At 37.4% G+C, this 17,394-nt stretch overlaps 1 protein-coding gene across 1 annotated transcript in view; it reads right to left on the bottom strand.

The window, feature by feature from the left end:
• The window catches only part of LOC109101772 (protocadherin Fat 4-like), a 53,928-nt gene extending 36,845 nt beyond the window's left edge, over positions 1-17,083 (bottom strand). Inside the window, exons 1-4 of the mRNA XM_042770478.1 lie at positions 16,895-17,083; positions 6,233-6,494; positions 5,551-5,901; positions 2,354-3,276 (exon numbers count right to left, since the gene is read on the bottom strand). Of these exons, the coding sequence (XP_042626412.1) occupies positions 2,354-3,276; positions 5,551-5,901; positions 6,233-6,494; positions 16,895-17,083 (1,725 nt within the window). The remainder of the gene's footprint in view (positions 1-2,353; positions 3,277-5,550; positions 5,902-6,232; positions 6,495-16,894) is intronic.
• Between the last annotated feature and the right edge of the window lie 311 nt (positions 17,084-17,394).

The following is a 17,394-nucleotide window of genomic DNA, read 5'->3' as shown; positions in this document are numbered from 1 at the left end:
GCTAGCAACATTGTTGTTGAATTTATTGTTGCTTGTTTAGTTGTTATTAACTTGATGCTAGTACTTGTTAATAATGATAGCAACATGCTAGTTACTTGTTAATCATGCTAGCGGCATGTTAGTAGCATGCTAATCATGTTAGAAAAATGCTAACAACATGTTAGAACTTGCTAATCATGCTAGCAACATGTTAATCATGATAGCAACATGTTATGAACATGTTAATAACTTGTTAATCATGCTAGCGACATGCTACTAACTTGTTAGTCATGTTAACTACATGCTAGTTACTTGCTACTAATGCTAGCAACATGCTAGTTACTTGTTATCATGCTAGCGGCATATTAGTAGCATGCTAATCATGCTAGCAATATACTACCAACATGCTAGTAACTTGTTAATCATGTCAACAATATGCTAGTAACAGGCCAACCATATTAAAAAACATGCTAATCATGCTAGAAACATGTTATCAACATCTAATCTATAAAAATTGTCAAACTTCAGGCTTTTACAACTGCTTTAAACTTTCAGGATAGGCTTTCTTAAGCCAACCTAAAGTTTGTCTTGACAAACTTTTTTTTATCTAGTTAATATTTGATTCTCATAATGTTGGGAGAAAACATTCTGAGATCAATATTCTTGAAACATCGTTATGTTATTTGTACTTGATGAATGTTGTGAGAAATGTTTCTGTAACCTTTAAATAACATTATAATTGCAAGAAAACTGGGCATTTTGACGTTCTTACGATAATGTTATACTTTGGGTGAAAATGAAAGTTAGTAGAATGTTGTATGAAACATGCCAAAACAATATTCCCAGCACAGTTTTATAATTTAAATGTTAGCTGGTAGTTAACAGTTCTGATTGGATGTGGACTGGCTGGCTCTCGTTCTGTGTTTCAGGTCTGTGGAATGCCTCGGCTGGGTTCAGTGTTGGTTTGCATGAGACTCTGGCGCTGGCGCACCTGACGGAGCCGTGACTCCAGCTCATTTCCCGCTCAGGTGAGGTTTGTTTTGACTCGGACATTGGAGACCACCCTCATTATGTCATTTAGCCGTGGCATATTACTTTCTGCACTTACTCTCTGTCACCCTGCTCTTGAAGCCGGAGCCCAATTCACGCCCAGCATTTATCATTCCAGCCGCGAGCCATTCCAGTTACATTTCCAAACAAGATTGCGCTTTGTGCTGGAAACTGTCTCGCATTTCTGTATGTTCAAGCAAAAATGATAAATGATGTAGAACCAAAGCTGCCCAATCTAATGAGATGAACTAATGCTATCAGAAATTACCCACTAAAGTCGTAATTATGACGTTCTCGCATCAGACACAGGGTTTATTCTTGCCTATTAAATCTCATCAGAGCCAAAAGGTATTGCATATGTTTAGATACTGGATTTATAATCTCCAAAAGCTTTTGAATAAATCGTAACATCATATTCGTTCACAACCATATAAACATTCACCACACAATCTAGTTAAATGCTGTGTGAAATACATACACTATGCATCAAATGGTTATTGAGTTACGTAAATACACATGACTGTAACAGCAAGAGGAAGCGATGCAAATGTTGTGGGGAAAAGGAATAAAACTTAAGACATAGTTTGTGTCCAGACAAATTAAAAACTGGGTTTCTGAGTTTCCCAGTCGTAACTGGGTTATTCCTGGTGTTTAGTGGCTTCTGTGTCCTTGGTAAAGATCATGACCTCATATCATTAGTCATTTTAAACTCGTTCACTTTTCCTTAACAGAGTGGACATTTTTGGCCTTCCATTTCATTGATATAGTTTCATAAATACTTAAATTTATTGGCCTGATCTCGATTGGAATATGAATCTCCCAATCATGATTACACAAAAAGTTGTTTTGAAAATTGGATTTGATTTTCAACATTTTATGATGTCTAAAATGCACTAAACACCCAAATATCTGACTTCAGAAGCTGTTTATGAAAACTCTCACTCTTCTGACTTGTTCCTCTTTCATGAGTCACTTTGGAAAAAAAGCGTCTGTTAAATGCATGATTCTAAATGTATTTAAAAGATTTTTTTTAAATCACATAAATGTTGTGCACTTGAATGTAAGATGTTCTTGGACATATTTTGTCTTCCATTTCATAGATTTTGTTTCATAAATGCTTAAATTTGTCCAAAAAGTGTTTCTCCTAATCTCGATTATAAAGAAGCTGACCCAAAAAGACCCAAATATATGACTTCAGAGGCGTTTTATGTCAATTTCCAACTGGTTCCTCTTTCATAAATCACTTTGGAAAAACCCATAAGCTAAATGCATGACTGTGGGTGTATTTATGATTGTTTTGATGGTGTAAATGCGGAGCACTTGCCTGTAGGATGTTCTTGGGCAGGTTTGCTAAGTTCTCCTGTACGCTGACGCTGTACGGCGAGAGCTCAAACACAGGCGTGAAGTCATTAACGTCCAAAAGCACGATGTTAACGGTGGCACGATCCACTCGAGGACTGCTGCCGCGATCCGCCGCCTGCACCAGCAGAGAATACGCCGAGCGCGTCTCGCGATCCAGCAGCTTCGCCACAGAAATCACTCCCGTCACCGAGTCGATCCGGAAGTCCGAGTTCAGGTTCCCTCCGGCGATGGAGAAGCGTATCTGGCCATTGGTTCCCTCGTCGGCGTCGCTAGCGAACACCTGCAGGACGTCGGTGCCGCTGAGCGTGTTCTCCTCGATCTCGATGTCGTAGATGTTCTGCGAGAAGCTAGGCGTGTTGTCGTTCACGTCCAGCACCATCATCGTGACCTCCATGCTGGAGGAAAGCGGCGGCTCGCCTTTATCCGTGGCTACGATGGTCAGAGAGTAATTGGCCATCTCCTCGCGGTCCAGTTCACCCACCAGAGTCACGCCGCCGTCGATGTTCCCGATGCTGAATTTATTCCCAAACGGCCCTTTGAGGGAATACTCCACGTAGCTGTTGGGGCCGCTGTCGGCGTCGCTCGCTTGCGCTCTGAACACTAGCGTATCCACCGGCGTGTTCTCTTGAATATACGCCGTCGTTTGAGACGTGAATGTGGGGGGGCAGTCGTTGACATCTAGAAGGATGATTGACACCTGTGCGGTGCTGGTGAAGCGGCTCATGGGAGGCAGGGCCAGGTCGTTCACGGTGATGACCAGGTTGTAAAATGACTGCGTCTCTCGGTCCAGAGCTTTCCTGGTCTGTAAGACGCCGGTGTTTGTGATGGTGAACTGTGACTGCGGGTCTCCTGAAGCGATGCTGTAATGCAGCTCCGCATTCGGCCCTGGAAAACAACACTAATGCTATTATATTTAATCAGGGGTCGCAGCTCTGCTGTGGTAGAAAACAGAAACGCTGTTAAAAATGTTTAAAAAAGTGGCAAAATACAGATGACTATTGCAAATAACTGAATATCTTAAAAATGATTTTTGTGTGTGTGTGTGTGTATATGGGTTATGATTAATTAAATAATGATGTAAAACAAAAACCATTAAAGAAAAATGTTTACAAGAAGAAAAAAAAAGTATTTAACCTGTGACAGTCAAGGTTGTTATGAACTAAAACTAACAGACATAAACTGAAATAAAATAAAAATATTAAATAAAAAAACTTAACATTATTTTTGTATCTCTTAAATACCATTATAATTTTTATTAATATTTTGAATAAGATTTTATTTTTATAGCTTTTCATTTTATTTTATTTGTTATTTTAGTAGTTTTTTTTTTATATATATAGTTTTTGTAAAAAAATATATATTTTAGTTTTAGATATTTTAGTATATCAAGTTAAACTGAATTAAAATGAGAAATGTTGCCTTTAATGGATATATTTAAGTTTTGGTTAAATATAATAACTCTGACTTAAACTAAAATTGCTAACTGGAAATACATACAAACTAAAACTAAAATAAAATAAACATGAATTAAGCCTAAATAGAAAAAAAATAAATAAAAAAAAAAATAACAAAAATATTAAAAAAAATACAAACGCATAAAAATAATTAAAAAACACATACCTAAAAATTAAACTAAAATTAAACAAACTAACAAACAAAAAAACTTTCAAAACGTTATTTAAAATGATAATAGTATATAAATAATACTAAAATAACTGGTGACATTTGCATGTTCTCGTCATCAGAGAACTGTGAACACGCAAATGTGAAATAATTGAAACATCAGAGCAAATTAATCAATAATCAAGAATGTATATATATAAAATATTCAACTAAATATTAATCCAAATATTAAATATTCAAGTAAATAAGTTCGGCTGACAAAAAAGTTTGGGAATCTCAACATCGGAGCAATGTGTTGTTAGTCGGTTATTAAACAGACTTTGATTGTAAAACAGCACAGATGCTTTGTGCAAAATATCGCTCTTCTTTTCTTTTATTCATTTTGATATGAACCAGACATGATTTAGTCAGATTCACCCAAACACTGCTTGTACTAAACCGCAGTCTCTACTAGACTAGCAGGAGTGTAAAATACACTGAAATATGCTGATATTAAATGAACAAAGGTGATGTTTTTAAAAACAATTACATTCAATAGAGTAATGCATTTCATGCTATAATATTAGCATTGGTCAACATTATTACACTGAATTATGATATTAAATAAATGTAATTTACTGTTGTAGAAAACAGTATAAATATTGTTAAATTCAAAAAGTCAATCATATCATTCAAAAAGTGGCAACATGTGGAAAATTACTACTGCAAAAAAATCTTATGTATTTAATTTAATACAATAAATAGTAATTTATTGCTGTAGAAAAAAGTGTTAATGTCATTAAAATCATTAAAGAAGGGCAAAATATAGAAAATAAAAAAATAAAAAATGTTTTTTTTAATTGAAAGAATGTAAATTATTTGTATGTGTTTCATTCAGAACAGAAAATTAACAAACAAAAAACAATATATATATATATTTTTGATAATTGAAAGATAAACTAGCTTAACTAATCAACCTGAATTTGAATTAAAGTACTAAAAAGGAAGCATAATTGCATATATTTAAAATTAAAATTAAAAAATAAAATACAACAAAATATTTACATAAAATAAATTAACAAAATAATATTGTAAAGATGTAACTGTGGTTTGCAAGTTGAGAAAATAACAACTAATAATTACATCAAAAAGTACAATTACAATAAATAATTTTAAAATACAAATATAAAATACAACCAAATATAAACATAATAAAATTGAATAACAAAATAAAAAAACTAGTAACTGTGAATGAAACCGAGGTTTGAAAGATGATGAAAAACTATTAAATAATAAAAAAGTAAAATAGAAACAAATTTAAAATCAAAATAAAATAAAAAATAAAAATAATACAAAATGCAAAACTTGTAACCATGAATGTATAAATAATATATATTTAAAATAATAATAATAATAATAAAACACTTGTACCTATGAATATGTTATTTAATTATTGAAAAAGTAACTCAAAATCTCAGGCCAGTTTCAAGTGAATATTTCAGGCTTGTCTTGTGTTATTAGGATCATAAACACGTGTCTGCGATCTCGTGGTCTCACCGTCGTCGGCGTCTGCGGCGCTCAGGCTCAGGACGCTCGCTCCGGGACTCACGCTCTCCAGGACCGAGCTGCTGTAGACCGAGCTGCTGAAGCGCGGCGGGTTATCGTTGACGTCCAGAAGATTGAAGTAGACCCGTACGGAGCTGGACAGACCGCCTCCGTCCCGGGCCTGCGCCGTCAGGATGAAGTACTGCTGAGACTCGTAGTCCAGCGCTCGGGTGACGTTGAAGACGCCGGTGACGGGGTTCAGGAGGAAGGTGGCGTCCTCATCATCCTCCTCTATAGAGTACGTGATCTCACCGTTTGATCCCGAGTCAGAGTCGCTGGCCAGAATCGCCGCCACGATCGAACCTCGATGGAAAACCACCACAGAAACTTAGTAATTGTACAACAATATTCACTGACCAATCACAATCAAGCATTCCAGAGACATGAATCATAATTTATTCATGAAATGTATTAATTATAGGCCTTACAGATACAGTACAGCCTTACACGTATATAAATGTGCACTTAGTTAATATACTTAATAATATACAAATTACACTTAATTTCCCAGAATGCCGTTGTCTGGTTCATTTCTGTGGTTGAATAGAGTGCAGCATGGTCTGCAGAAGCAGGGTTTTTAAAAAGAGAATGTGTTCAGTAGTTGTGCCTGCAGGTGATGGTGATGGAGAGGTACCTGCGCTGGTGTCCTCGGGGATGTCGAAGGAGTAGACGGCGCGGGAGAAGTGTGGCGTGTGATCGTTGACGTCGCTGACGGTGATGTTGAGCCGGACGTCGGAGGACTGCTGGCCGTCATCGGCTCGAACCAGCAGCGAGTACTCGGATCTGCGCTCGCGGTCCAGACGCCGGGTGTTGGTCAGCTCGCCGGACTCGGGGTCGATGCGGAAGCTGTCGTCTGCGCCGCTGATGATGGAGTACGTCACCAGAGCGTTCGCACCCTGCACACAAACCAGCGGCACGTGATCACCTGATCATGCAGCTTCAGTCACAAACGGGAAAACAAGCCCCCACTACAAGACATTCGTTTCTTGTTTTAAGCAAAAACTACATTTTGATCAGTTTTTCAGAAAACAAGAATGATTGGATCTTTACACTGAAAAACAAGACAAAAATACTAAGAAACTCAATCAAGTCTGTGGATAATGTCACATTTAATTTAAATAAAGCTGAAATAAAATATTAATATTAGATGAAAAACTTAAAAAGAAAATGAGAAATGCTGTCTTGGCAGCTTACTAAAATAAGTTTACGCTGAAGCATTAAAATGACTGGAAATACATAAAAATTTAAACAAAATAAATTAATTTTAATTAATATAATTAAATAGTAATATTTAATAAAAACTAATAAAAATGTCAAAAGCACATAAAATTAAAATAAAAAAATAAACTGAAATGGAAATAAAGCTAAGCTAAAACCAACACTGAAAAAAATAACAATAATTCATATAAATAGTAATATTTAATAATAAAAAAACTAATAAAAAATGTCACATAACAAAAAAAATAAAATAAAATGAAAATAATAAAAGCTAATTCAAAAGATTACTAGAAACTATAATATTATATTAATAAATAATAAATGGTTTGTAAAATAAACATGTCTGTGCATGATGTCAAACTTTTATACATTTACTGAAATAAAATAAAATATAAATATTAGAAGGAAAAAACGAGAAAATGAGAAATGCTGAAGCATTAAAATCACTAACTGGAAATAAATAGAAACTAAAAATGAACTTAAACTAAAACTGAAATAAACCTAAAACTATTACAAATGACGATAGTACACAACAAAATTACAAAAAAATGGAACTAAAATTAAATGTGAAAATATAAAAATAAAAGCTAATTCAAAATACTACTAAAACTATAATAGTATGTAAATGGCACTAAAATAAATGGTGTGCAAAATACTGGAACAAACGTGTGACACGTGAACTTCAGACTGCAGCAGGACCAATTAGAGAGAGTGACGGTATTTCATTTCCAGGCTGGTGTTGAGTTTCCTGAAGTCAGATCTGCAGAAACACAAACCCAGCGCACAACACTGCAGCAGGACCAATTAGAGAGAGTGACGGTATTTCATTTCGAGAAAGAGAGAGAGAGAGACAGAGACAGAGAGAGAGAGACAGAGAGAGAGAGAACTTTCAACAGCAGCAGCAGCATGAAAATGAGCTCCTGATTTTTTGCTTTTAAATGTTGTTTTTTTTAAGACAAGACAGACAATCAGTTTTTATAAAATTATATAAATTAAGACCTTCTGCAACATATTAACTACAAAAGAACATTGAGTCAACCAAGAAAAAATCTGCAGAAGACAACTAGCAGACAACCAACTGACAGAAGGCTTAAAGGTCCCACAACTACCACGAGAGAGAGAGGAAAAGAGGAACTCCGAGTGAGTACACAAAATATCTACAATCAACAATCAACCACCTTTGTTCTGGAGAAAGATTTGCCCAAAAACGGTGATTTAATTAAGCTACAATATAAGGGCTGACTGCAGTAGATATAAACATTCATAAAACACAACAACAACAACAACACAACAAACTGCTAGCAACTGTCAGAATATTTGAAAAATGACAGAATCAGTCCCTATAACATACCCATCCAAAGCTACCAATGAGATCCTAAAGAAGAAACATAAAGATCAGGCTCCTGAAGGACAGTCCAGAAACCCTGTACTCAGACCTATACAGGAATGGAGAGGTCAGTAACATCATATTCCACACAGAAGACCCTGAAGCCTGGCACTCAGCAATCAGACATCATTACCCCCACAGTAATTAGAAAGGGCATCAGTAATGGATGGAAACTACAGATTAAGGAAGGGGAGGATTCAGATTCAGATGTCATGATAACAGCCAACCTATATAAAATGGGACTGTAATGATTCAGGGGAAGCTGAAACAATTTGAAAAGGATTTCCTGCAAATTAAAGAAAAAGCTCAACTGAACAAGATCAGCCCTAATACACAAAAAGTGTGCAGAAGAGCCCTCGACCCTCCAGCCATCAGTCCAGAGACGACAGTGAGGAGATCTCCCTTCTACACAGCATCATCATTGACATGAAGGAGAAGTTCAGGGAGATGGAGCTGGAGCTGGTGCAGCTGAGAGAGGACATGCATAGAGTGGTGAAGGAGACTGATCCAACACAGAAAGAAGCGGAGTACAGGAAAGAAATAGAAATGCTTAAGAAAGAAACACAAGAAATGAAAAAACAGGGAGAAGAGTACAGCAGTCAGCTGTCTGTAATGAGGGAAGAGATGAGAAAGCTGAGAGAGGACAGAGAGTCCCACATAATACAACGGTCAGCTGTGGAGAAGCAGGCGACACAGAGAGGAGAACAGCAGAGCTCAGAGGAGACTCCTTCTTCAGCGAGCTCAGAGACTCGTTCTCCAGCAGACTCCTACAGTCAATCACAGCCTCACATTATACTCCTCATGGACTCCAATGGCAAGTTCATCGATGAAAAGAGACTTTTTTCCCAAAAAAACGTCCAAAAAAATATGGTGCCCAAACACAGAGAAGGCCCTGGAGCTCTTGTGTGTGAGAGCAGCTGGGTTCCCCCAGCCCCACATCATCATCCACACCGGCACTAACGACCTCCGAGCTCAGCGAGAGAGAGTAGCAACAGCTCTCATTAATGTGACTGAGAAGGCATCCTCCAACTTCCCCAACTCCAAAATCATCCTCTCCACCCTGCTATTGCGCTCGGACTTCCACCAGGACACCATCAGGCATATAAATGCTAGAGTATCCAGAGACTGTGCCCTAAGCCCAACGTACACCTGGTTCAGCACCCCACACTGAATCTCAGCAGCCTGTACGACCACGTCCACCTCCACAGAAGGGCAGTCCCCATCTTTGCCAAAACCCTGAAGGACATCGCACTCAACCGCAGTTCCAGCACACCCGCAGCGACCTCATGGACACCCCACAGAGCTACTGCAGGGACACCACCCCCTCCACCACTTCACCTCTGACCGGAGGAAGCCCACAACAGGTTCTGTGTTCCCCCCTGGAAAACACCGCATGAACAGGCCTGAAGCCCCCTCACCTTCTCATCCACAGGAACATCAGCAGCCGGCGTGCAGCCGGAGCTACGCTGAAGCAGCCAGCAGATCACTGACCCCCTGCAGCCCCAGCACAGCCCACAGCCAGCCGGCCCCATCACCCTGCAGAGACCTCACCAACATCCAGCACATGCTGACTCTGCTGTGCTCACACCTCATGGGTTAGTGACTCACAACAACAACAAAGAAAAAAGAGGGAAAAAAAAAAATAAAAAAAGATTTTTGAGATTGGAAAAAAAATTGAGTAAAGAAAATAAAATGTATGTGTGTGTGTGTGTGTGTGTGTGTGTGTATGTGAAAATGTGTTTTATTTCTACTTATTTTAAATGAGACTCTTAGAAACCTGTTGTTTATTGTTCTTGAAAAAAAAAAGAAAAAAAAAAAGTATGGATGTGTATGCATGTATACAAATTTTTTTTTTTTTTTTTGATTTTTTTTTTTTATATATATCAGATTTTAGAAACCTTTTATACTTCTTGAAAAAAAAAAAATATGTATGTGTATATGTATATGTGCGTATGTATGTATATATATATATATGTGTATATATGTATATGTATATGTATATAATATTAATATGATATCTTTGTATATTTTTCTTTACCTAATTTATACATTTAACTTATTTTATTGGATCATAATATTTAATATATTCTTCTTGATTTGTCAATTCAATATACTGATGTCTGTCTTGTTTTGAAATAACAAATGTGATCATTTAATGAGCTCATATTCCCTGAAAGTCACATGTTGGAATATTCAAGGACTGAGGTCCTCTGTTTTTGGTATCAAGAGCCAACATTCAGACTTTAAAAAAGAAATGAGAATTCTGACATTGTAATACTACAGGAAACATGGAATGTTAGAGATTTGTCCACTGGCTGTCCAATTGGATTTAGAGAAATAGTTCTACCATCGACGAAACTAAGAGGGGTGACTCAGGGCAGAGAGTCAGGGGGAATGCTGATATGGTATAGAGCACACCTCATAGACTCAATCACAGCTATACAAATCGGGAAATTTAACATTTGGTTAAAAATCCAAAAAGACATTGTCTCCACAGAGCGTCCCATATTCTTGTGTGCTATATACCTTCCCCCAGCTGAGTCCCCCTATTACAGCGAAGAAACCTTCTCCATCCTGCAGGACGAGATTAGCCATTTCCAGACTAAAGGGAATGTGTTAATGTGTGGCGATCTAAATGCCAGAACTGGAAATGAACCAGACTTTGTCAAACACACAGGGAGACAAATATATCACAAACACCAGCCCACTCTCTGCCCTCATACCAGCTAAGAAACAATTATGACAAATTAACAAACAAAAGTGGAAAAAGCCTTCTAGAGCTCTGTCGGTCACTGGGCCTGTATATAGTGAACGGTCGCATACGGGGAGACTCTTTCGGTTGTTACACCTTTAATTCTTTCTTGGGCAACAGTACTGTAGATTACTTCATCACAGACATTGACCCAGTGCATCTCAGAGCATTCACAGTCAGTCCTCAAACACCTCTGTCAGACCACTGTAACATTACACTATATTTAAGACGAACTCATAGCAATGAATCACACAGACAGCCCTCTCACTTACTGAAGCTGCAACCACCCTACAAGTGGACCAATAACAGTACAGAAAATAACCACACCTACTTAGAAAGTAAAAAGATCAGATTATTATTGTAAAAATTTATATTGAACACATATTCACAAAATAAATTAGGAATAAGTCTGGCACTTAGTGACATTACCAAAATATTCCACCAATCAGCATCCATGTGCAAATTTGAAAAATAAATCTTCAAAAAGGAAACAAAAAAAACACCAAAGAAATGTGGTTTGACAGTGAGTGCAAAAATATCCGAACAACAGTACGAAATCTTTCAAATCAAAAACACAGAGATCCTGACAATGAAGAACTCCGCCATCAATATCACGAAGCCCCTTCGACTGTACAAACAAACTCTACGAGTAAAAAAGGAAGAACACACAGAACAATTATTTCAAGCAATGGAGGAGTCAATAAATACCAGTAACTTCTGGAACAACTGGAACACGCTCTATAGGCCACAACAGGAAGACCTGGTCATTCAAAACGGGAACATTTGGAGGACACACTTTGAAAATCTGTACAAAACAACTGAAACAAATCCTGCTCGAAATGAATTAAAAACCAAATTAGAAATCCTAAAAGGAAACATTAAAGACAATCAGAACCCCCTGGATTTCCCAATCACAGTAAATGAGCTGACAGACAGACTACATGCACTAAAACCCAAACAAGGCATGTGGCATTGATGGAATACTGAACGAAATGATCAAATACACCAATGACCAATTCAGAACCGCAATAATCAAATTATTCAACTTTGTTTTGAGAGTAGGATATTGGTCCTTTTTCCCCGACACCTGGAACCAAGGCCTAATTACACCAATCTTTAAACAAGGAGACAAATATGAGCCAAACAATTACAGAGGCATATGTGTCAATAGCAACCTGGGCAAAATTTTCTGTTCGATTATTAATACAAGATTACAAAACTTTCTCAAAACCCACAAAATCCTGGACAAAAGTCAAATTGGATTTCTGCCCAAACACAGAACGTCGGACCACATCTACACCCTCCACACAATCATTGATAGACATGTATACCAAAATAAATCCAAAATCTTTGCTTGCTTTATTGACTTTGAGAAGGCTTTCGATTCGATCTGGCACGAAGGACTCTTCCTAAAACTACTGGAAAATGGGATTGGAGGGAAAACACTTTTTGATTTAATCAGCACCATGTATAAAAACAATACATGTGCTGTAAAAATTGGAAATAAACGAACAGAATTTTTCTCCCAACAACGAGGAGTCAGACAAGGTTGCCCACTGAGCCCCACTCTATTTAACATATATATAAAAGAATTAGCCAAAGCCTTAAATAATTCCACTGCCCCCGGCCCAACCCTGACGGAATCAGAAGTTAAATGTCTCCTCTTCGCAGATGATTTAGTCATTCTGTCAAAAACAAAAGAGGGACTACAGCAGCTCCTCGACGTCGTAGAGACATTCAGTCATACGTGGGCTCTCAAAATTAACCTCGCAAAAACTAAAATAATGATTTTTTCAAAATAGATCCAGATGTAGGGAAAATAAATACATCTTTCGAGCAGGAAACCAAGTCCTCCAACACACCCAGGAATACACATACCTGGGATTAAAACTGAGTTCAACAGGGAACTTCAATCTGGCTGTGAATGAACTGAAGGCAAAAGCACTGAGAGTCTTCTACATGATTAAAAATACTATTCGACATGAAATTCCAATTCAAACCTGGCTAAAAATCCTAAAAGCAATAATTGAACCAATTGCTCTGTATGGCAGCGAGATATGGGGACCTCTAAAAAAAACCCAAGATTTCTCTAAATGGGGGGAAAAAAAAGAGGAAATCGAAACTCTGCATACACAAATTTGTAAAAACATCCTAAAAGTAAACAGAGCAACGCCAAACAACTCGTGCAGAGCTGAATTAGGACAATACCCCTTATTGATCAGTATCCAGAAAAGAGCTGTGAAGTTCTACCAGCACCTGAAGCGCAGCGAGCCGAGCTCATACCAGGCTGAAGCCCTGCGGTGTCAGGAGCAGAACCGGCACCGGAGCGCACTCTCACAGCTGATGCTCAAACTACAGCCAGACCAGCACAGCACTATCTGGACAAACCAAATTATACAACTACAAAAACAAAACTACATCACCTATTGGAAAGATGTTACTAAATCACAAAAGAAGATGGAACTCTATTTAAAGCTGAAGAGAGAGTATAAACCAGCAGAATACCTGAGCTGTGTGAAAGAGCATAAATTGAGAAAGGACCCTAAGCAGATATGTGTGTGTGAGAGAGAGAGAGAGAGAGAGAGACGGCACAGGCAGAGATGGCAGCCGAGAGAGCAGAGACTGTGTTCACTGTGCTCTCAGAGAGAGCTGGAGGCGACAGAAGAACACTTCCTCATTCACTGTGATCACTATCACAGCATTAGATCACACTATTTCACCAGATTCCAACAACTAGAACCACATTTTATGGCATTTACCAAATTCAGAGAAATTAAATCATATTTTGGGAGAAACTCTCTATCTCAATCACAACAGCAGCAAAGTATGTAACAGCCTGCCACAAACTACGAGAGTCAGCCAGTGGACAAAACTAAAGTCTGAATGTTGAGACAAATACACACAAGTGTGTTTTTTAGTGTTATTTTTATTTGATTTTATTGGGTTGTTGTTTATTTTTATTTATTGATTTATAAATGTATTCATGCATTGAATTGTTTACTGATTGATTTATTAGAGAGACAGAGAATGATGATAGAGGATAGAGGAGATGAGAGAGAGACAGAGAGAGAGACAAACGGAGAACGGAGAGAGAGAGAGAGAGAGAGAGGAGAGAGGAGAGACTGTTCCTTTACTTTTAGTTTTTTCTTATCTTTAACAATTTAACATTACCAATAAAACAGTATTTACAAAATACATAAATTGTTACATCAAGATCCAAAAACTCAATCTTCCAACAATAAAAACATTGGCTTCAATCTTTCACACTGCAAAAATAAATGATACATATCTTCATGTTCAAAACAAAAAGGACACTGTCGTCATCCCTTACAAGTTGATCCAATATGTGCCCTGTGTCTATTAGTAGCTATTATTCCCGTCTATTGTATATATACGCCACTGGAGATCACCGGTTCTCTTATCAATAGGACGGTTTATACAGAGTCCTCCAACTACCTTTAGGTGATCCATCTAACCCATCTATCCCTTGCCATTTAGAGTCTAAAACATCTTTTAAAGACTCATAATGCATTACAGAGACAGAGACAGAGACAGAGAGAGAGAGAGAGAGAGAGAGAGAGAGAGAGAGAGAGAGAGAGAGAGAGAGAGACAGACAGACTAGCGGGCGCCTCTTTGAACCTTTCTGAATCCAGCTAATGGATCCTCTGATACCTAATATGAGTTCAGACCCAGAACACCTTAGCAACTGCATAGCAACTATATAACAATACCCGGAGCACCTTAGCAACAATATGGCAACTGCGTAACAAACACCTAGAACACCTTAGCAACACCATAGCAACACCCAGAACACCTTAGCAACAACATGCCAACTACATAGCAACACCTAGAATGCCTTAGCAACACCATAGCAACACCTTAGCAACAACATGGCAACTGCATAGCAACACCTAAAACACCTTAGCAACAATATGGCAACTGCATAGCAACACCTAGAACACCTTAGCAACAACATGGTAACATTATAAATAACAATATGGAAACTGCGTAACAAACACCTAGAACATTTTAGAAAATATGTGGAATGTGCATAGCAACACCTAGAACACCTTAGCAACAACATGGCAACTACATAGCAACACCTAGAATGCCTTAGCAACACCATAGCAACACCCAGAACACCTTAGCAACAACATGGCAACTGCAGAGCAACACCTAAAACACCTTAGCAACAATATGGCAACTGCATAGCAACACCTAGAACACCTTAGCAACAACCAGAACACCTTAGCAACAATATGGCAACTGCGTAACAAACACCTAGAACACCTTAGCAACACCCAGAACACCTTAGCAACAACATGGCATCTGCATATCAACACCTAGAACACCTTAGCAACAGCATAGCAACACCTTAGAAACAGCATAGAGAATAGCAAGAACAAGATAGCAATGTGAAAGTGAAAAAAAAGAGAAAGTTCTCATTGTGTTTGTGTTTGTGAGTTCTGGCTCTGGTTCAGTCGCTGTGTTTAGTGATGGGTGTCTAGCGGCGTCTTTATCATGCGCCGGCGTGGAGTTAGAGCTCTGGCCGTCCTGCACGGATGTGGGCAGAGACCGGGACAGGAATAACCCTGGACTCCAGTCACACATGCTGTTAGTGGAGCCCAAACATCCCATAATTCCTGCCCATCGTGCCAACATGAGATTCAGTTTGAGCTTTTCATTTAAAAAACACTGGAAATGAACAACAGGGGAGAGAAATCACAGATCAGATCACAACCGCTTGTCCTGGACTGGATTATAATGATTTAAAATAGATAAAAATAGTTATTTTAGTTATATGAAAATATCTAATGTTTTTAAAACATTTAATAATTAATGTAAATTGTAAACTGACAACTTAATAATTAGATGAATCACAATTAATATTTCAAATAATTCATCTTTATATTCAGGCTCTTTGATTATTATCTGATGCTGTTTGATAGCATTTATCATATTTTAATTTATTATCATAATCATAAACACACTGGTTTGTAGTGCAAAAACCTTCATTTTATTACTCTAATTACCAGTGTTATTTGATACTATTATTATTTATCAGTATTTTGAATTAGTTTGTATTTTTATATTTTCCATTTTAATTTTTGGTAGGTTGTATTTTGTCATTGTTATTAGCTCTTTTTTTTCTAAATCATAATGTCTGTATACTTATTATGCTATATACTTATCCATTTTTATTTACATATTTTTAATTATTTTAGTAGATCAAGTTACAACCTAAATGAAAGAGAAGCTTGGCAATTAGCTTAAATATATATGTTTTTGAATTATTATAAAAATATGCTGTATATTTTTTTTTTTTTTTTTTAATTATTTGTTTTTATTATATTTTTTGTTTTTTATTAGTTTTTCTTGTATTTTTTTTTATTTTTTTTAGTTAACATTTATTTTATTTGAAACAATTTATGCTTTTAGGTTTTTTATTTATTTATTTTTTTTTAGTTATAGTTTTAGCTAGAACAATTCTGCTAATTATCTGCTCTCTAATGAGAAGCCCCGCCCCCCCAATGCCACCTGACACCAATAGCCAATCATAGCCCACGACAGGGACTCTATTAGTTGTGTGTAGACGTGAGTTTGAGCGTCAGATTTCTCTCAGCCTTTGTTTTAATGTTGAAGTGTTTAATAGTTCAGACTGAATGCAGTGATGGATCTGAACTCGAGGGAAAACACGAATCTGTATGTTTGTTTTGAGAATCTGTGTGTTGGAGCTCTAGGGTATGATTGATGTGAGATATAGTGTGTGATTATTTTCCTGATGATTAAAATCAATCTAGCGCTGCAGAAACACCTCAAACGTCGCGTATCGTCTGCGTCTGGCTAGTGTTTGGGGGCGGAGCCACACAGACTCCGCCCACACGTCTGCTAGAGCCATCATCACATCAATCATCATGAGTGACAGCTGCGGTCTGTACCTCGTCTGCGTCTGTGGCCGTGAGCTGCAGGATCCTGAAGCCGTCGCTGATGTTCTCCTGGATGGTGATGTCCAGAGCGTCGGTGGGGAAGACCGGTGGGTTATCATTCACGTCCTGCAGAGTGATTTCAACCTGAGAGAGAGAGAGAGAGAGAGAGAGAGAGAGAGAGAGAGAGAGAGAGAGAGACATTAACACCCTCAGTGCAAACATCTTTCAGCCTCCTGATATTTACACAGAGACCCAGTGATGAAATAAAACACTGTGAATTACTACTAAATGCAATTCCCAATAGCATGATAAAAGACACCAATGTTTTTTTGATAAACCAAAATTTTTTCTTTATATATTAATATATTTATTATTAATTTTGCATGTATAAATGTCATTTTTTTAGCTCAAAAATAAACTTACATGTATATTCATTTTGTATGAATGTCATTTTTATGATAAAATTTAAATTTTGATTGTTGCAACTTGTAAAATGTTTTTTAAAATGATAA

Source organism: Cyprinus carpio, chromosome A14, assembly GCF_018340385.1.
Source record: "Cyprinus carpio isolate SPL01 chromosome A14, ASM1834038v1, whole genome shotgun sequence".
Lineage (NCBI taxonomy): Eukaryota > Metazoa > Chordata > Actinopteri > Cypriniformes > Cyprinidae > Cyprinus > Cyprinus carpio.
Note: the sequence above shows the minus strand (reverse complement) of the source record. Positions and strands in the feature narration are given on the sequence as shown.